This window comes from Desmodus rotundus, chromosome 1 (genome assembly GCF_022682495.2).
Source record: "Desmodus rotundus isolate HL8 chromosome 1, HLdesRot8A.1, whole genome shotgun sequence".
Lineage (NCBI taxonomy): Eukaryota > Metazoa > Chordata > Mammalia > Chiroptera > Phyllostomidae > Desmodus > Desmodus rotundus.
The window spans coordinates 185,263,603-185,285,939 of NC_071387.1; the positions used below are offsets into that span (position 1 = coordinate 185,263,603).

The 22,337-nt window shown below is 42.7% G+C and overlaps 1 protein-coding gene across 4 annotated transcripts in view; it reads right to left on the minus strand.

The window, feature by feature from the left end:
- The window catches only part of CTNND2 (catenin delta 2), an 822,756-nt gene that overhangs the window by 360,288 nt on the left and 440,131 nt on the right, over nt 1-22,337 (minus strand). For all 4 annotated transcript variants that reach the window (XM_053913918.1, XM_053913908.2, XM_053913912.2 and 1 more), the window contains exon 7: nt 17,612-18,176. In XM_053913918.1, coding sequence (XP_053769893.1) covers nt 17,612-18,176 — 565 coding nt within the window. The remainder of the gene's footprint in view (nt 1-17,611; nt 18,177-22,337) is intronic.

Below are 22,337 nucleotides of genomic sequence, written 5' to 3' on the forward strand. Positions count from 1 at the left end.
TTATTCTTGATTTTTGCTTTTGACTCAAATCAAAATTCCAAAATCTACTTTCTACTCCTATGCTAATTCAGAAATTAATTTTATTCTTTAAACGATCTGAAATATTTCCTGTGTATCCTGAGTCAAGCCCATAAACTAAATTTCATTTGCAAGTGATCATTAATTCATTGAATTAGTTTGCCATCTTATCTCATGTTGTTATAAATGTTAAAATACACGGACACATTTTCTATATAGGCTAGGAGCTATATTTCAGACTGACGTTTATAAGTGAGATCATTAATTCATATGCATTTAATAATAAAACTGCACTGAAGCCCAATAATTTCAATATAACAGGCCATCTGATGACAAAAATCATCTCTGGTAAGTTTGTTTTGGAAGGCCAAAAATGCCCTCTTGTTCCACCTATTTTACAGATCCCAGACTTTCAGACACCACACTAAGGTAGCGCAGCCGGTACCACAGCTCTGCTGCGACCACAAGTAACCTGAATGCTCACAGTCTATGGCGAGTTACAAAACACAGGAGGATTTGTTGCTGTAACTTTCTTGATGACATTTCCAATATAATTTACTGTAATTATGAAGCCCCACCATACCTTTTACCAAATGAATACTGTAATCTTTGGGGAGTCAAATACTTTCCAGTTAAGAATAATTGAAAAAGCCAAACCCCTGGTCAGTACACAGCAGTAAGTGTGCCCACGGGACCTGAGCCTTTATAAAGGCATACACCCCTTGTTCTTACATTTTCTCCCTAACCACAAACATTTCTCCCCAAGCTGTTAGAAAAACAGGCTTCTTTTGTTCAATTCTCTTTTTGTGACAGGCAAGCATGTGAAAAGTAATGAGACAGTGGTAATGGAGTATAATGAGCTCTGTGGAGTCTGCTATCTTTGCATTCTTAAGATGGGCCATTTCCATTTTTATTTTCAGTCAAAGGTCATGTGGCTTTTCACTTATGGACTACAGACAACTTCAAGTTACAGAAGAGCCTGTGGAAACTGTCTAAGATGGTAGTGATAGCGACGAAGTACAGTGGGTAAACCGTGGTGGTTTGGCACCTGTCCCCGATACCTGCTTTCGGTTTCCTATCTCGGGGAGGCGGGGTGTAGAGTAGCATCCGATGTTCCAGCCATGTATTCCAGCGTTCCTCAGCATGCCATGTGCGTATGAGTCTCCCCCGTGAACTTCAGGTTCTGACTCAGTAGGTTTGGGGCAGGGCCTGCGGTTCTATGTTTTTAACAAGGTTTTAGGCAGTATCTGATTTTCTGTGTCAGTAGGGGCTGGGGTCATTGCAACGACAATTGTGCGTCCTGTGAACTCTTAGAAGTCATTCTAAATACAGCTTCGGTGGGACCACAGCCATTCAAGTGAGAGACAGTCCTGATGAAGCTGCTGAAAGACCCCCAGAGAGACTCACCCAGATACCCCAAATCCTCAGCTCATACTGGGCAGAATAAGAAATTGGAAGGGGGTAAATTTTGAATTGTAATAGCTTTTTGTACAGATGGGCAACCTCATTTGATTTTAGACTTGTAATTAAAAACGTTTGACATGAAGTTGTAAAAAAGTTTAATCTGTGAGTGTTAGTTTTTACCCAGGAGGGGGCCTCCTATTTAAAATTTGCTCCGAAACCTGTCTCCTCCCTGGGAGCAGCTTTGGCAGCAGTGTCCTGGGTAAAATGAACCAGAAGCTTGGCTCACTATGATTTTCCTATTGTCCTAATTTACTACTGATGCAGAGCAACCTATGATTGGTGCTTTATTAAGTAGTCACTTATCAGAGTTTTTAATGGCCAGTCTCATATTCACACAGATACTCTCCTTTATTAACAAGGTGGATAAAATTCAGTGAATGTCACTTTGTTTTTCAACAGCTGCTTCTCATGCTCCATCAGTATAATACAGGGACAGTGCATCTGGAGTCTGGCTTCCAGACCTAATTGCTCTGAGTGATTATGGATATTTCCATGGTATGCATCCAGAAAAAGGTGTTCCTGGTCCATCTTTTCATTCTTTTTGGTAAAGATTTTATTTATTTATTTTTAGACAGAGGGGAAGGGAGGGAGAAAGAGAGGGAGAGAAAGGTCAATGTGTGGTTGCCTCTCGCATGCCCCCTACTGGGGACCCAGCCTGCAATCCAGGCATGTGTCCTGACTGGGAATAGAACCTGTTACCCTGTGGTTCACAGGCTTGCACTCAATCCACTGAGCCACACCAGCCAGGGCCCACCTTTTCCTTCTTATATTGAGATGCAAAGCAGGACACACGGAGAGGCTTCAGCGTCAAGGGACCAGAAGTCCCCATTCTGCGTTTAGAAGTGCCGACTGCTCTGGGAGCTGAAGCTAAGTTTTCATTTTTGTGTATGTGGTTTTTGCCCATCAAAGGGCACAGATGATATTCTCGATGTTTGGACAAGGAGAAAGGTTTTATCAGATAAAACCATTTCTGCACATATAGGTTCAAATATTTCTAAATATATGTGAACTAAGATGTTTTGTACCTCAGCATCTCAGACACAGGCCTTTTTACTCAGATTGGATTAGATATATCGTAGATAGGCTTACACAGATTTCTTTTTAAAGAGTAGATATTTAGCTTAAAATGCAAACTTAAATTGTATTCCTCCTATATCTTTTTTTTTTCACTGCTTTATATGTTTCACCAACACCCATCCAGTGGCCTTGGTGATAATTTCAGAAGAAAAAGACACCATTAACCCTTAACATAATTTATAGCAGAAAGGGCAAATAACTGCTTCACAGATTAGTCATTCTATTTATAATTTATACACTTTTATATCAACACTGTATTAAATTTTTATTATTTTACTCAATATAATATTTGGCATGTGAAAAAATGTTGAAAAGAGAGGAATTATGTTGCGTAATTAACAGTTCTGGGAGGACAAGAGTTTTTACTTAATCCTTTCCCGCTTAAAGAGTTAATATTTGTGTGTGTATTTTAGAATGCACTCAGTAACTGAATTGTATATAAATAATAATTTGAATACCAGTTGTATTTACTAAAACAAATTTTTTTCATGCAATGCACCACTAATGAGACTATACATAGTTATAATTAGCCCACCCCGTTTTTCATCTGTTGTCTTTATGCAAAACCACCAATTGGTATGGTATGGTAATGATGCTAGAGATGCTTTTCTAGTACAGAAAACAATTTCCATTGACTCTTCCAATGGGAAACAAACACTACATATTTGCTAGAAGGCTGTCCAGACGGAGAGGACTGTTTGTGGCCATGTCAACAACAACCAGCTAACTGACTCAGTCGTGGAGGGAACTGTGCACTACAGGCTTCTAACCAGCTGGGAATCACACCTGAATGGGCACTTGTGTGTGTGTGTAAGCATGTGAGTGTGTGTATGTTTTTCATTCTAAAGAGAAATGCCTACGGACTTCCCTTTGCTACACTGACTACTAAAAGAGGCTTATCTTCTGAGAGAGGTTCTGACTTCTTTAGCATGTTGCCAGTCCATCCAAGGAGAGGAGAGGATGAAGCCAGAGACAACAGGAAATGCAGAACTCACTTGAGTTTGAGTGTGGGCTCCCGCTCTGTAATGACTGATGTAGCACTTGTGGGCCTAGGTCCTGTCTGGGAGGCCAAACAAGACAAGTCAACGCTCTCAAGTCTGTTGAAAGATCTTGTACAGAGCAAGCAGAAGTGTGCGGGGCCACTCAGGTCTGCTAGGTCAAAACCATTAGTGGTTTTCTTTGGGTTCCCTTTGCTGCCAAGTCTCTACCTGAATGCACCTGGACACGTCCTCAGGATATGGATACCACAGAACAGGCATCATCTGTTTTCATGTTCTCTAATTTACCTATTTCTTATGCTCTCCAGAGCTCCACGGGGAGAGCTGCCGTTTCTGCAGGTGAGCCTATGACATCCCGAGGACTGCTGTCTAGGACTGTTAGTACTACAGTTGAGACCTAAAACACCCAGGAAGCCACTCTCCCAAGAATTGGGAAATGCAGGTGTGAGGGAGCAGACACTTAATCGTCAATACCCACTGAGCCCAGTCTTTCTGGTAGCTGTTGGTACTGTTTTAGTGTTTCCGTCACTATGGGAGAGCCTGGTAACTCCGCGTCCATGCTTTTCCCTGTACTACAGGTGACTTCCGGTTACCATGGGGACGTAACACTTTCACCAGCTAGCTACTTTACAACAGTCAGTCAAAACCACTTATTGACTACCTGCTAGGGCAGAAGTGATGAGTTTTGAAATACTCAGGGGTCTCAGCTGCCCTTGGGGAGTCTATGTGCACACTTATTCAAATACCCTGCTTCCTCCAACTGTAGGAAAATTCAGGATACCGTGTTCTCTGTATCAAAGACAGTGCTTTGGTAATAATACATAGCACCATAAATAGAGTTTTCACTTTATTTATTCAACAGCAAATACAAAGACTCTCTCTCTATATCTATACACACACACACACACACACAGGGTAGGGCAAAATTAGGTTTACGATTGTGAATATGTGAAACACAGAGTTTATTCTGGTATTATTATTAATTATCTATTGTATTATTTTCCATATGAACAACTATAAACCTACTTTCCTCCACCCTGTATGTATGTATTCATATGCACACATACATGTATGTATATACGTACACATGGATATGTGTGTAATTTTTGTCATATATTTAGAATATGCAATAAACAAAAATTATAGGTATTATAAATATAAAATATATACATTCTGTATACTGTGGACAAAATATATGACAAGTAATTTTGTAATAAAAGTTACAAGATGCACTTTGGTAAATGTAGTAGAAGGAGGGATTCTAATGCAGGCTTGGCTGAAAACTAGCTCCATTTTGATAAATTTTAAGTTATTAATTATTTAAGGTTATTTGTACATCTGTTAAAACAGTTGGTCTCCACATAATCCCAGATACCTTGATAAAAATTCAAAAAATTTTTAAAAGCCTCAGGATACAAAATTAATATTAAAAAATCAGTTGCATTTTTATACACCAATAATGAACTATCAGAAAGGAAAACTAAGGAAAAAATCCCATTTACAACTGAATCAAAAATAATACCTAAGGATAAATTTAACACATGAGGTAAAAGACCTGTATTCAGAAAACTATGAGACACTGTAGAAAGAAATTGAAGAAGATACAAATAAATAGAAATATACACTCTGCCCATGGATAGGAAGAATTAACATCATTAAAATATCTATACTACCTAAAGAAATCTATAGATTCAATGCAGTTCCTATCAAAATACCAATGGTGTATTTCACAGAGTTAGAATACATAACTCAAAAATTTGTATAGAAACACAAAAGACCCTGAATAGCAACAGAAATCTTAAAAAATAAGCACAAAGTGGGGGTATCACATTACTTGATATCAAACTACACTACAAACCTACAGTACTAAAAACAGCAGGGTGCCGGCACAGAAACAGACACAGAGATCAATGGGAGTAAATAGAGAGCCCAGAAATAAACCAATGCTTATGGGGTCAGTTAATCTACAACAAAGGGAATAAGAACATACAATGGGACAAACTCAGTCTATTTAATAAATGGTGCTGGGAAAATAGGACAGATACAAGCAAAAAATGAAAGTAGACCACTTTCTTATGCCATACACAAGAATAAACTCAAAATGAATTAAAGAATTAAATGTAAGACCTGAAATAGTAAAACTCCTAGAAGAAAACAGGTAGTAAAATCTCAGCAATATTTTTTTCTGACACATTTTCTGGAATAAGGGAAACAAATAAAAATAAACAAAAGGGACAACATCAATCTAAAAAGTTTTTTTTTCTTTTTTCTTTTGCACAGCAAGGAAAACAATAAAAAAAATGAAAAGACAACCGACTGACTGGGAGATGTTCGCCAATGATACTACTACATCTGATAAGGGGTTAATATCTAAAATTTTTTTAAAACTCAGAAAACTCAACCCCAGAAAAACAAACCACCCAATTAAAAAGTGGGCAGAAGACCTGAACAGACACTTCTCCAAAGAGGACATACAGATGGCCAGCAGACATATGAAAAGATGCTCAATGTCACTAATCATCAGAGAGATCAAAACTAGAATGAGATACCACTTCACAGCTGTCAGAAAGGCCATCATCAATAAGTCACCAAACAACAAGTATTGGTCGGGATGTGGAGAAAAGGGGACCCTAGTATACTGCTGGTGGGAATGCAGACTGGCGCAGCCACTGTGGAAAACAGTTGGAAGTTCCTCAAAAAATTAAAGATGGAACTGCCTTATGACCCAGTGATTCCACATCTGAGAATATGTCAAAAAAAAACCCAAACCCAAAACACTAATTCAAAAGATTATATCCATTCCCATGTTCGCTGCAGCATTTTTTTACAATAGCTATGCTATGGGAGCCCACCAATAGACGAATGGATAAAAAAGCTGTGGTACATGTACGCAATGGAATACTACTCAGCCATGAAAGGAATGAATGAATACCTTTTGCTCTATCACGGCTGGACCTACAGGGTATAATGCTAAGTGAAATGCCTCAGACAGATAAAGACACATACCATATGATTTCACTTACATGTGGAATCTAAACAACAAAATAAACAAACAAAATAAAGACAGAGTCATAGACACAGACAACAGAGTGATGGTTGACTGAGGGAAGGGGTATTGGGCGACTGAGCAAAAAGGCGAAGGGATTAAAAGACACGAACTGGGAAGTTACAGAACAGTCACAGAGATGTAGAGCACAGCATATGGTCAATGATATCGCAATAACTATGTGTGGGGCCAGGTGAGTACTTGAAGTATTGGGTGGGCACTCTGTCAAGTGCATGATTGCCTAACCGCTACGCTGTACATCTGAAACTAATACAAAAGAACACTGAATGCAAACTGTAACTGAAAAAGTAATTTAAACATTTAAAAGCCTCATTAGTATTACAACAGAAATACTACTTAACTATAATCATGGGACTGATGTTAACACTTAAAGTGAGTAGCTAGCATGGAGGCCTGTTTGCCCAACTTAACTCACCTAACACCTATGATCTCAAATGCAGAGGCAGTGACAAGAGACCCAGGGACCTTCGCCCCAACACTCCATTGACCTGAAGTTCAGAGGCACAGGGGCTAGAGATGTGAGAAACACACACCGTGGGGTCAGACATCAGCCAGGTTTTCTCCACTGATAGGTGCTGAGGACCCAGCCCGGAAGCCACAGTCCGGGTGGCCAAGGAACACAGGGCCGCACATGTCTCCATGTCTCTCTCTTCCCAGCCTGTCATTTCCTTCTCTGATGCAATATTACACCTAAAGGCAGTCTCCCGTAGAGTCCTACTTCTACCAGTCATCCGTCTGGCCTGCAGCACTGTAGAAAGATGACAGATCCTCAGAGTTCACTACCAGAAAATCGATGGGCTGCATATTACCTGGCCTATTTCTCAATGACGTAAAGGGAATAGCCTGTGAGTTGGTTCATTCACGGGGACCCAGAACTGGTCCGTATTAATTTGTTTCTCTTCACACTTGTCACACACCCTCATCCCGCCTCCAGGCTCTACTGTCTCAAATATTCTTTTACATATACCTGGGATTCTAATCCCAACTGAAAAGAAGCATAAGGGCCTTCTAGAGGAGTTATTCTTTCAAAGAAAAATCTCATTGTCCCTTACTAAAAAAAAAAAAATGAATTCAAATCTCTACTCAGGAAAACCATCACTGTCTCTGCAGTGCATCCTGAATGTGGTCACACCTCTTCCGAGTCAGTTCAGGAGAGCATCCCTCAGACCACACGCAGTCTTCATCTCCTGTACGTTCCCATGTCCCCAGGACTGATGGCACCAAAGGTCACTTACTCATCACTAATATGGAATCCGTTCCTCCTGACCTATACTCTTCTTCTCCTCTTTGCACCTGCCACGTTCGCACTTAGTTCAAACCAGCCTCAAATGCTGCCTCTGTTAAGAATCTGTCCCTCAGCCTCCTACCTGGATGTACCTCCCCCAGCCCTTGGTCCCCTCTCATAGCTCATATCCTAACTACACGGTATTACAGCCACTTCTGAACCGTTGTCTCTCCCATCCTCCTTCCAATCCAGCAAGACCCCTGGAGTCACGGCTTCCATCTTCTCTGAATTCCCAATAGCGCTGGCTGATATGAGTCTCCATAGTAACAATAATTATAATTTATTGGGCCCTTTTAATGTGTAGGCACAATAATAAAAATAGGTAGGCATGATCTCAGTCTCATATGATCTTTGTCATGACTCTATGTAATTGTTATCCCCACTGGAATATACACAGACAATCTCAGAGAAGCCCTATTTTGTTTCCCAAAGAGGCAAAGAATGATCAGCTTAGGGCTTTGCACTGGCTATTCCCTCTACCTGGGACATTCTTCCCCAGATATGCACAAGGCTCCCTCCCCCCTTAATTATTCTTACTCATCCTATGACTTGCTCTGTCCTGAGACACTAAAAATACCTAGAATCTTTGGGCTTTGCACCTACACTCATGACTGTGGACTTTTCATGTTGAGTCCCCCCTTTCCTTGCTGGCTAGCCTGCTGCCCAGCTCTCTACCCACCACCCTCCTCCTGCGCGTACCTGGGACTTCTCATTGTCCTGGGACTTCATTCTAGCTGTGTCCATTGTGATCTGGGTATCATGTTTCTTTTATTTTATGCCCTTACTTAGCTGAATACATCCTCAAGTGTTGTAACTTTCCAGGGAAGAGTGCACAGGAGATAGATTTTTATGAGTATTTGGAAGTTTGAAAATATGTGGCCCTCCCTTTATGATGATGGATAATTTGGCTACATACAGATTTTAGGTCGAACATTACCCCAGAACTCTGAGAGCATCACTGGATTGTTCTTTTTCATCCAATATCACTACCACAAGTCAGGTGGCATCTGCTTTATTTCTCCCCAGGGGCATTAGGTTCTTTCTATGTTGGCACTTTAAAATTTCATGATGCACAATACGAATTATTGTTGATTCCAAGAATAGGGTATTTCCTATGATGGCACAGGTCCCTCAGCCCCGAGGAATTTTTCTGTATTACTTCACTGATAACTTGCTTCTCTCCAATCTCTTTCCCGGACTCTAGTAATAGTTAGATGCCCTGGATTTGTCCTTCAAGGCTCTTACTGCACTGTTTTGAGGTTTTCTGTCTTTCCCGCCTTTGTTCTCCTTTCCCAGTGATTTCCTTGTCTATTACTCAGTCATCCTATCAAATCTTTAATTTGGGTAGTTATATTGGGTAGTCATACTTTTGTGGCCTAGAAACATTTTCCTGTTCTTTGATCTGTTCACATATCATACAGTTTTTACTTAATAACCATAAGATCTTCTTAAATCTTTTTAGAACTTAACCAGAAGTTATTGCTTGTTTCTTTTCATCTCTTTTCTTCTGTAAATTATCTGTTTCTGCTGAGAGACAGTTCACTTTCTATTTTTTATGCTTCTAATTCTCCCCAATTCTTCAGTAATCATTGTTAATTTATCATCTTGAGAAAGAAAACCCAGCACCAACTCCTGCTACCATCTACACAGAAGTCTTCCCCACTATGTGTCCCTGCATAAGACTCTGTGAGGGGAGGGCGGGGCATCCAGGCTGGTATTTTCCTTCAGGGAGACAAGGTCTGGGGGAGCCCTGAGCCCCTGCCAGCTCCCTGCCCCACAGGCCTGTATGAACTAAACTGTATCTAGGCCACAGGCAGCCATAACCCAAGCCCAATTTCAGTTGGTTCAGTTTCTTCAGCTCCTGTTCTTCAGCTTGGAGGAGGCACTGGCTATGTGGTAACATCTTGGTAGGAGAGGGGATGTGAGTGGGAGGAGGCAGCCAACTTAGAAATGCCTCAAGCCCCGACTTTCAATGGGTCCCTTCATCTTTAGGCCTCTCTCTCCCCCCAGCTCCTCAGCTCAACTCTGACCCTTGAGCCTGTCCAAGAATTCACTGAAGACAGCCAGTCCACCTCCGCAGTGCTGACAGAGCAGATTCTTGGGAGAAACTTTTACATTTTAATTGCTTATTGTTCCTATCTACTTTACTTTCTAGAAAATTCCTAAAAAGGCTTACTTGTTAGTGACACCCACCCACTGGCCTCTAGCCTCTGTGTTCTGGTCTCTATTGTGACGTCATTTGCTATTGTAGTTCTGTACGTGATTTTTCAAGGGGTCTGAGACATAGGGGTGGCAAATGAGTGGTCAGAGTATGCCATCTTTAAACTCTTGTCCAAGATAGAGTTTCATATTTTAAATTTACATTTCCTAGTTAAGCATGATCAAAATCATATAAGCATCAATAACATCACAAAAGTTTTGAGCGAATTCTACATAAAGATGCCACTTTCCTACTAAAACAAAACAAAAACCTGTTCATTCCATTTTAATTAGCAAGGTTGCCATGTCGTAGGTAGGGAAGGGACTAATTTTTGTGAATCACTGAAAAAAGAAAGACATCAGGAAGGCCTTTGGGGCTACCTAGAATCCCAGATACTGAGTTTCAGAACCAGCCACCAGCTTACAGAAATGGGATGTTAAAACAGCCTCTCACTGCTAGTCTGACCCCGACACAAATGGAGAGAAATCAGATACCAATATAAGTGTGATGAGATGCTGTACAAAGCGAGGTTGCAAAGGAATGCCTGATGGCCATTTCTGGGAGTTCTGGGTCCCTAAGCAGATGGAGGCTGTCAGACAGGGGTCAGCTAGTGGAGCGGAGGTGTGCTGACGAGATTTTGGTATCCACCCTCTTGGAGGCAGAGCCTGGGGACCAGGGGCATCCACGGGGCCACTCGGATGAGGGTTCTCCATTATGATATGGGGTCCCACAACCCCAGGGGGTAAAAGGCTGAAGGAATAGTCACTTTTAAAAAAATCCTCACCTGAGGATATGTTTTAATGATTTTAGGGAGAGAGGGAGGGAGAAAGAGAGAGAAGTATCGATCTGTTGCCTCCCATGCATACTCCAACCAGAGGACTGAACCCCAGACCTGGTAGGAACCTGACCAGGGATCAAACCTGCAACCGTTAGCTGTATGGGCCAATGCTCCAACCAATGTGCCAGCTGGCCAGGGCGGAACAGTCACGTGGTGAAAGCAGGACAGGGTCAACGTATGGGAATCAGCCTGCAAGCTTGTTGACTAGAAATTGGCCTGGACCGGGATCATAGAGAGAGCGCATCTGAGGAGGGCACTGGGGCTGAGGGGCCCAGCCAGTGTGGAATGCCATAGAGCTTCTGTGGTCGAGGGAGGGGTGTAGCTTCAAAAAACCCTGGGAATTCAGGTGGAAAGTGAACTTCACCAACTTTTGAAATTAAAGTGTTGATTGATTTCACAGGCTGATCACATTCTAATTAGTAAACCTAAACTAGGAATTATTTTCTTTTTTTCTTTTGTTTACTTATGGATGACCAGGAGGTTCACAGGAACTGATCAAGTGTTTGTCCTCTGCAGGCAAAGGTCACCTTCAGGAAGCACAGTGTAAAGGAGCAGGCGGTCAGGCGATCTGTTGCATGGTGACTATATCTCAAGTGCGGGGTATTAAACAAACTGGTTCGTTATCTGAGGAGGGTTCCTGTTTCCTTTGAGAACCTGACCGCAGAGATCAGAAAGCTTTTATCTAGGATTAGGCTTTTTTTCTTTTTCTTTCTTACAGCAAGTGCACCTGGAAGCATTAGCACGTCAGAGAATGGATTGGAATTCTCCAAATATGTGAAATGTGGGGTTTATAGTATGTGATCCACTGAAAATACTGGGTTTTATGTCCATCTGGCAGGGGGACAAGGCGGACATGCCTTGACTAAATTCCTCTCCATGTTAGTCAATTTTTTTGTTGCAATTTTTGGTTAAGAATCTACATTTAATCCATTTCACTTTTGCCTCAAAATATGCTTGTGATGTTCAACTTAACTTTAATAGATATTTACAACTCAGGTTTCTATTTTTAACATTTACAACTCAGGTTTCTATTTTTAACAGGATTAATTTTGCTCAAAAACAGGAAATGAAAGGATCATGTCGTTATCCTTACAAAAGTGAACAATTGGTACTGTAAAGTCATTCAATAGAATGTTGACAAGTTTTTGAGACATTCTTGCTTTCTTTAAAATCACTAGTCATTTACAAAAGTTGAAAACTTAGATCTCCTTTTCATATTATTGGTGTTTTTCTTCAGTGGCATAAAAACATGCTACCTCTACCCACATATGGTATATATTTAAGAGTCTAGAGAAACTGAACGCAAAGTAATCTACATTCAGATCACATCTCTGTCATTCTGGCCATGTGACTTTGGGCAAGAAACTTATCATTGACAAGCCTCCGTTTCTGAATCTACGGCACGGGGGTGAACACTGTACCTAACGCAGTAAGTTGCTGGAGAAGAAGAGATATGGTTTGCCAAGTGTCAGGCACAGTGCCTGGCATGTGCAAATGCTTTATATCACAATATACTATTTTTAAACCTCATCATATTCATCAGGAATAAAATGAACACATTTAACTTTTAAATTATAAAAAATAAAATTAAGCAACCTATCTGTCAGGAGAAAAATGTCAAAACTACTTATATCATTTATTTAGCCTTCTTCTTCCTGTATTACTTACGAGCGATCATTTTTGAATTGTCTCATTTTAAAATAAGTGGGTGAAAGTTTTAATAACTAGGTCTGGGAGCAGGCAAGGACTTTTCCAGTGACTTCCTAGGTGTTTCTCTGCCTATTTTTTCACTGAAATCCCTTCCTCCACACGGCCTCCCAGAATGAAGTTTCCAGCATGCCAGTATCATCAGGTGAGCCCTCAGCTGGAATGAAGAAAGTACAAGCTCTTTGCCACTCCTCTCCTCCCTTAGCTGCACCCCCACTCCATCACTCATTTCTGCCTCAAGAAAGCCTGATGTGTTGTTCGTCTGTACCCCTGCCCACACCCCGTCTCACCACACCCCATTTCACCACACCCCTGCTTTACTCTTTGACTTTGTTTCAGCTCCCATTTCTTACGGGTTCCATCTGTACTGCTTAGCTCTGGTGGAGCCACTGCATTTAGGAAGCATTCACAGCACACAGCTGATCCCCACTGCTACATGCCCCTCTTGTAGCTCCCATAGTAACCAACCTGTCTCACGCGGGCACTGGGCTGCACACTGTCCATCCTCCTATCTGTCACCAGTGAGGTCTCTTGAGGGCAAGGATCGCCCCTCACTCCTCTTTGTGTGCCCAACCCAGGAATTGGCATGGTTTGGGACTCAAAGGACACACTTTGTGTCTGAAGTCAAAACAAATGACTTCCTCACACATCCAAGTTAGTGTGATAGGTATTATTACTGAGCCAGCCAATGTACTAACATTTTATATACATTTCCTTATTCATGTCTGAAATTATGAGAGTAGATCAGTATTATTGTGAAAATCTAGATGAGGAAACAACTTCACGCAGACAAGTTAGGGACCTCCAACAAGGAGAGCTGGGGTTCCACTCAGGCACCATGATCCAGTGAAAAGAGACACAATTAAAAAAAGAAATATAACATTCTAAGAAATCTTTGGACTCTGATGACTTAACATCTAAGAAATTATACTGTTGTAGGTATCACCCAAGGCGTGGTGTTTTCCCAGAGAGGTGGGACTCAGATATCCGGCCCGACTTTAGACTTGCTCCTCCCCAAGTGCCCGCACAACTGATGACCTAATATCCTCATACAGAACTTTAAAAAGTTTGGGAATATTTGTAGCTAAACAACAACCGCTTCTTGAAAAGGTGCATGTTTATGGTCTCTACTTTTTTTTCCATTCTCTCTTGGATCCTCCCTTCCAGTAAGGTTTTACCACTAACCTCCACTGAAACTATTTCGATGTCGCCAGCGAGTGCTCTCTGCTAAACCAACGCCATCAAACAGTCTTCCTTTGTCTTGACTTTTTAATTGTACTGAACATAATTTATTGATCTACCTTAGTGCAAGCTGTTCTCTTGACTTCTCAGAAACGACACTGACCTATGCTCCTGGCTTATCTCTTTCTTGGGCTGGTGCCTTCTCAACTCCCAGGCTTCCACATTTGTGGGAGGCACCAGGGCTCAGTGTATGGAGATCTTCTCTCAATACTTACTTCCTAGGTAATTTCTTCTAGACTCGTGCACTTAAATACCTCCTGCCTGGTGATGACTTCCTAATTTTTATCTCCAGTCTGAGGTTCTCCCCTGAACTCTGACTTGTATATCCAGCTGTGTATTTCACATGTGCACTTTGATGTGACAGATATCACATGTCCAAAAACAAGATCTTAATATTTATCATTGTCCCCAAACCCAACCGGATTCCTTTCCACACACCCCATATCAGTCAGTGATGACTCCATTCTCCTGGATGTCGGGTCGGTGACATCCTTGAGTCCTCTTTGTCTTATCATCATCACCCAGTCCCCGATAAAATGCAGTCAGCTCTACCATATACATACGTCCAGAATTACACTACCTTTCATAACCTGCCATGCCACCGTCCTGGCCCATGCCATAAGTCATCTCTATCTTAGATTACGGCAATAACCTTCCAACTGATGTTAATCATGGTTTGCCCTTGACCCCCTACAGTGTTTCTCCACACAGCACCCAGGCCAAGGCTGTTAGAAGTTAAGTCAGATTACATCACTCCTCTGCTGAAATCTTCAATGGCTCCCATAGATTTGGCACAGCCAGTGTCCCCAAGTCCTCATCAAGATTTACAAGACCCTCCCTCACTGGTCACTTCACTGACCTCGCGTCATTTCTTTTTCCTCCTTCTCTCTGATTCACCCGCAATGATGTCCTTGCAGTTCTGCGAACATATCAGATATATCCTGCTTACCAGCCTTGCACTTGCGATTCCTTCGGTTCAGAAGGCCTTTCCCTAGATGTCCATGTGGCCAGCTCCCTGACCTCCCTGATGACTGACTCCAAAGTTACCTCCCAGTTAGAGCTTCCCCTGGCCACTCTATCAAAAGTATTTATCTGATGATTTTCTGTCTTCTCCATTTGAAATGAGGCCAGAGATACTGGTTGATATTGATTGCTACTGTATCCCTAAGCTCTAAATCAGTGCCAGTAAATCAGAGGTGCTTAATCAACAATTATTAAATGAATTAATTCATTTAAAAGTGAATGTCACTACCTATCCTGTATTCACATACCCTACTTATCAGAGACAAATCTCCAAAATCACAACCATGAAAATCCAAAAGCTATTTTTCATTCTTGACTTTTACCGTATCTTCAATTAGTAAACCAGGTGGCTCCAAAGTGGATGACGCCTGGAATGGTATCAGGCACCCAGATTTAGGTAGAGAGCCCAGGAGCTCCAATCTTCCTGATCTCTCACAAACACTAACGTCTGTCCCCACACCCCCCGGGCCATAGTTTTCTCATTTCTAAATGCATATGAAATATTTATATGGAGTTATAAAATAAAGGGTGGGAGAAAAAGTAGGTTTACAGTTGTTCATATGGGAAATAATACAATAATTAATAATAATAATACAAGAATAAACTGTTTCAGGTCCTCGCAACTGTAAAACTACCTTTCCCCACCCTGGAATTTTCAACTCAAAAACTGCCAGCAGCAATCTGCATGAAAAGAATCTTTAAATGAATATTTGAAAGCATGCATTTTAAACAAAGAAATTCAAATATTAAAAGTGTTCATTGTTGCTCTAAAATTAAAAATATTCAATGGCAAAAAAATGAAATATGGTCAGAGAATTTGAAGAACAGATGGACACAGGGATCAAAGCGAAGGCAGAAGGGACTGTGCTGACCAACTGTGGTTCTCTTTCTGGCCAAAGCCGTCTACATCCCCCTCCCCCAACACGCATACACACACACATCACATCAAACCCTTAGAAACATCCATTCCAGATACTAGAGTGCAAGCAGTTTCCACAACATATCTATCTACTTTTACAACATCTTCCTAAATTCAGTGTTATAAGGAGCTATGGGGTTCTATCTCAGCTCCATCGGCACATTCCGACCTCTCCCCCAGACCCACACTCTTGAGTTTTACTAAAGTGATGCAGTGGAACATGCACAAGTTTAGCATGTATAATCAGTGGGACAAAGAGCTGGAAGCTGAGACTCCTGGTTCTTTCCCCAGGTCTGTGTAGGTGACAAAATAACATTTAGCAAGCCACCTGGACTCTCTGGGTTCAGTTTCCTTTTCCCTGCAGTGGCTGGGAAGAGTGTCATGGTGCTTTATTCTCCCACAAGCTCCATTAGTTCCTCATTCTTTGACATGATCTAGTAATTTATAAACTTATCAAACAAAGTTTCCCTACATGTCTGCTGGCCCTCTCTTGCAACCAGAGGGCTTCCCAGTCCCTGCCTTACAGATACTTTGGTACTGGTACCAGGTTGGCATTACTTATGATCTATCTCCAAGATTCTCTTAAAAAGAGAGAGAAGGAGTGAGTGAGAGAGAATACTGTGTTCGTTTCAGTAAACATACCTAGCATAATTTGGGAGCAATGGAGTGCCAGCCTGCACCCCTTCATGTCAGGCCGGTTCTCTCCAGCAAATACTGTGTTGAATGAAACATGCCCTTGAACCCTTGCCTCGAATGTGCAACAAGTTCCATTTTTTATTCCACTTATCTTCACAGTCATCTATTTACGTCAAGAAAGGAAAGCTATGAGCATGGCATCTGCTACTAGAACGTCACAATGACCTAATACTTTCATAAGAAGAAAAACGTTGCCAATAAATCCAGGATAGTTGTCAGGTGTTTTAGGAGACACCTGACAACATATTAGTCTTTCAATCATTGTGTATTGTTTAGCTGAACGTATGGTACTACCAAGAGAGTCACCAGCTCAGCCCGGTTTTTGATGGACCAATGACCCACCACAGACATGTCACCTCCAATGTATTGCAGATAAAAGCAGGTTTCTTCCCCCAGCCCCAGTCCAGCCCAGCCTCTCCGTAATAAGCAGGTAACAGATCCAAGGGACTTCATTATTGTTACGTTTCCCTCATTGTTGGAATCTATGTAAAATCAATGACAGGTGTGAGGAGTCCTTTACTTTTCTCATTAACTAAATTTAGACAAAATACAATAAATTCCAGCCATAACAAAGTAGTAAAATTTCAAGGCAATTCATCATTGGCTACTTTTTCCACTACTATTGAAATCTTTCTAAATTGAATGTCTGCTTGGGGGAAAATCCATTACTTTCTTCTACAACTAAGTATGGTTAACTATAGGTAATCATATAAATATTACGAGTTTTACTTGCTTTGGTCTTTTTTCCGGCCACAGTCAACAGGTCTATGTGATTCTTTATTAAATTTGACTTAATTTTACTAATGTCAGTCTTCTGATGGGGGAGGAATTAGAGTTTGAGGGACTGCATTACTTTTAAGAAAGATGCAGCGTATTTTAGTTTAGACAGCAACATAGCCTAGGGACACCCTGGCTCTCTCCATGTCCTGCAGATGCTGGACCCTGGCCCACAGACAAGCCCAGCTCGACTTTTCCTCAAGCCCAGCTGTTGCCTCCATCCTGCAGCCAGCCCCCCCATAATGCACCCAGGTGCCCCCCCGTGGTGGAGCCAGGGAAGGTGGGCAGCGAGCCGTTTACCTGCCAGGCTGCCCGGCCTCTGGAGGGTGGCGGTTGCATACAGCTCCTGCGAATGCTTGCTGTACTGCTCGGAAGCGTGGACCAGGCGCTTGGTGGGCGACAGGGTGGCGTACGTGCCGATGGTGGAGCTCAGCTGGTGGATGGGCGAGGAGGAGATGGTGGACTGCACGGTGGGGGGCGAGGTCACGCGGATCGGGGACAGGCCGGCCGAGGACACAACGATGTTGATGGGCGAGCTGGTGCTGTAGGACTTGGCCAGGCGGCTGGGTGACTGCTTGGGCGAGGAGCCACGCGGAGCGGCATAGGCGGCGCCCTCGGGGGCCGAGCCTCCGCGCTGCAGCTTGGTGGGCGAGCCGCCCTGCGAGGCAGCCAGCGGGGAGCCCCCGCGTGGCGGCGCGGGCAGCGTGGAGCTTGAGTAGTAGAGCGCAGCAGCGGCGGCAGCGGGCGGCGCGTCGGGTAGGTGGAAGGCGCTGCCCAGGCTGGGCGCGAACGGCTCCCGCGGCGGCGGCGGTGGCGGAGGCGCGGGCTCGGGCCCCGGCAGGTGCCCCGCGCGGCTGGTGGTGCCCTGTGCGCGGGAGAGCAGAGAACACTCGCGTTTAACCGGGGTAAGCACAGCGCCCCGCCCGCCCAGCTCGGCCCCCGCCGGGCGAGGGAGGGAAACTGGGCGCTCTGCTGCCGGAGAGCGCAACGGCGCGTGGGATCCAGACGGAGATGCCCCTCCAGCTTCTCAGGCAGGTGTTTCTCAGAAAGAAAAAAAAACCAACTAGCAAAGGCCGGCTGACAGTGGGATGGGCATTACGTCTGGCAAATGGGACAGTATTCTGCTTACATTGCTAAGATGTTTCTGGAATAGCTGAGGCATCGCATTAGTCACAGAAAGATTTTAAAAGGCCACCCGCCAGGGCCACCTTGATCTACTTGACGGCAATCACGATCTGCTAGTTTTAATAAGAAATCCAGATATTAAATCTTCCCCCTCCACCCCCAGTCATTTCGCTGGATACAGTTTCTACCTTCCAAACTGACCAAGCTGCATACTTATCTGAAGAACATCAAGCATTAACATACTTCCTAGAGTTTATTCTGTGCTATTGTCGAGTTGATTCTTCTTTTTGGACAAGAAAAGTGAAAAGGAAGGGAAAATATCGCTTTGGAATAAATACACTTCATCTTTCGGTGTTATTCTTTTAAAACGCATTTCTAGAGGGAATCAGAGCAGTTGTAAGTGAAAAGACTAAAAAAGCCTCCCTCTTCTAGATTTTAATGCTGGGCTCCAAATCTTCCAGCATCTCTCTCCTCCTTTAGCTGGCTTTTAAGAGCCCCCTGCAGCTGTGTCTTCCAATTGAAAGCCAGTAGCCTCTCATTTATTTACAAGAACACAAAAGACAACAAGGGCTGGGGTGGAGACGGTTGGAGCGGGAAGCACTTCCCTTGAATCTTATCCAGAGACAAATTTGCATTCCAGTGAAAACACTACATTGTCAACCACTTCTGGGAAGGAGATCTGGGATCTTCCAGGCTTTCCCAGAGGAGCAGAAAGGTATTTGAGAGCAGGCTGATGTGAAAAGGGGTAGGGTTAGACACAGAAAGAGAGAAGTGGGGAAGGAAGGTTTGGAGATTGGGGATGGGAATTGGGTGGGGAGGAGGAAGCTGATGAGATGAAGGGAAGGGGGAGAGAGACTGAACAGATACTATCCATTAAAAGTTTCAATTATGCCTCTCCACCCGTTTTAGAATGGCAATTGGCAAATAACAGACTGGGCACTTTCATTCGCACACCCACAGCATTCCAAATTTTATCTGGGAGTCAGGTTCATGTGAAAATCTGAGGGAGTTAATTGAGTAATATCACAATCCTCTGCTCAGAGCAGCCTGGAAAGACAGGGGCTCAAACTGTGGAAAGACATTCTCCATGTGAGGGGTGTGTGTATATTTATTTATATGTAATGTACCTATTTTATATATTTGCATGCATGTGTGTAACTATCTCTCCCTCTCCTCCTTTCTCTCTCTTCGCCACTCCTGCCCCCCCAAAGATTCTCTCCTTGACCAAACTCTGGTCAGGCCCCTCTGAACTGTGTTGAACTAGGCCCTGATTTTTGGACTTCTGTGCTTATCTCCGGATTGTCCTGTTTAAGCAAGACTCCTCCTGCCAGATGCATTCAGCCAGATTCTGCCCCCCCACCCCACCCCCCCACGCACCTCCCCCCCCAGGTCTAATCACCCTCTGTATCTGATGGAGTTCCTCATCCACCACCATCCCGCCCGCCCCTGCTGAGATCTCATCACTAGGCCTGCCTTCAGCAAGAGTTCTGATAGGTCACTGTAGCCAGGACCCCTTCCCCCTGATGCCTCCTCTTAATAATGTTTTGCCCACTGACCCCACCCTAGAGCCTTCAGCTCTAAATTTCCACTTTTTGTTGTTGTATTTGGAATTGAGCGCACTCTACACCGAGGTCTCTTTTCCTCCTACTGCAATAGTTAATTTCTGAATAAAATCTGTATTTACCAGTTCACTGTTCGGTTCTACTTCTCCTCTAACACCAAAGAGCAATTGTTTTGACTTTAATAGTGGGAGGGAAAGTAAATGTAAGTTCCACGATTTATTCAATGATGTGCCTCCAGAATCTAAAGCAAAGCCTGATTCATAGCAGGGATGCCACGAATGTTTATAGAATGAATGAAAAAAATTGTTAATAAAGCTGGTCCCAAGGCTTTGGCAATGAGGGTTGTTTGTGTGTGTGCGCGCGCATGCGTGGAGAATGGTGGAGAGAATGGTGGAGAAAATGTGCAGAACAGCTAAGCTTACCCTGAACTCCAGAGATATATCCCAGCAGCATCCAGAGTCCTGGGAGTGCTTAGATCCAATTTTGCTTTCCTCCTGATAGAAGTTCTGAGCATGAAATGTACAAACTGGGCTTCTCAAACTGGCTACATGTTATAATCACCAGGGGAGCTTTTGAAAAAGTCTCAGTACCCGTGCTGTACATTAGCCAGTTGACTCAGAATCTCTGGAGGTGGGACTTGACCGTCAGGCTTTTGGAAGCTCACTAGGTGATTCCAATGTGCAAACGAATGTGAGAACAAGTTATCCCTAGAGCAGTGGTTTTCCAAATGTGGCCGGTTGTTCCAGCAGGTAGCATTCGGACCAGCACCAGCATCACCCCACCTTTACTGAGTCAGGAACTCTGAGGGAGGGGCCCGGGGATTTCTGGGGCTCCCTAAAGTCTGCAAGCCACTGACCTAGAAGAGACTGAGACTCAGGGGCCTGGGGTGGGCCTGAGTATCTGCATTTCTAACAGTCTCTGGGGAAGGCAGATGCTGCCTCTGTGAGAACCACTTGCTAAAGTGCAACAGTCACCTCCTTCCTTCACTTTTCCTTTGCAGCTCTCCTGGGATCCGAGCAACATTAACCAGCGCAGAACCCAGCTGGCACAAGACAGAAAAGCCTCAGATGGGAATTTCTGTAAAGTCTTCTCTCAGGAGCACAAGGAGAAAGAATCCCAGAGGGTATAAGGAGAGCCCCCTGCTTACAAGAGGACAAACAGTTTTTCTTATGGTTTGCATATGTGATATTAATAATAACCCTAGAAGACATTAATGATGCAATTACCAAGTAGTATAATTTCTAATAAAATAAATGCTGAAGTACTAAAGATAAGTACTAAAGTATACCAATATTATATAATATTTTAATATTTAAATTTAAAAGTTAGAATGACATGGATCCTAGGGAAGCCTTGAATAAATTTTGCAAATGCTTTTCTTTTAATATGTTGGAACTTCAAGTCTCAGGAATGCTAACTCTGCTGAGTTCTATTGTCTAATAAGGTTTGTTAAATGGCCCCAAATCTGCCAAAGTTTTGAGAACTGCCACCCTAGCTCCAGATATTTTGACAGGCAACATCAACCAATCGAATATATTTCTATATATTGTAACATGTTGGTGAAATTTTACCAATAATGTTTTACATGAAAAAAGAAACACATAACCAATGAATTTTTATGTAGTCTTTCAGAATGATATTGTCCATGGGGAAGTGTTTAAAATCCTCACTGTCTAACATAGTAGCCAGCAGACACGGTGGCCTGTTGGGCACTTGAAATGGGCACTGGATTTTAACACACCCGACTGGACCTTACCCAATTTGAATTAAGGTGATTTTAAATAGGCAAACATGGCTAGTGGCCACCTTACTGGACTGAATAGCCATATGAGGCCTTCTGCAATTTACAATAAACAATCCGGGGGAATCATACTCCATTTGATGCCCTATGGGGTAATAAGTGTCTAAAATGGTTCTTGGGCTAAACTGAGAAATATGTTTTTAGCATCAATTAAACAAAACCAGTAGTCTTTTGGGAGCCTGTTTCCATTCTTGTGTTTATGTTTTTTTCCAATGTATAATTTCATTTAACAATTCTCTGCCATTTAGGGACACAAGAGGCTGCATCTTAAGCCTACTGCACAATTCATTGTATGGTTTCTTACTACCTAGGCCAATGGACCAAAAACAATGTAAACTCATTTCAACATACACAGAATTTCATCCATTTTACTGTCATGGAAGCTCAGTTCTACCTTAAAAGTATGTTAATACTATACAACTGTAAATCCGATTTTAAAGTTAGAATTGCAAAACTTCACTTTAAAAAAACAGACTACCACACCCTTCTTCCCTAAGAATATTTGGAAATGTGTGTGTACAAACAATGACAATTGAAA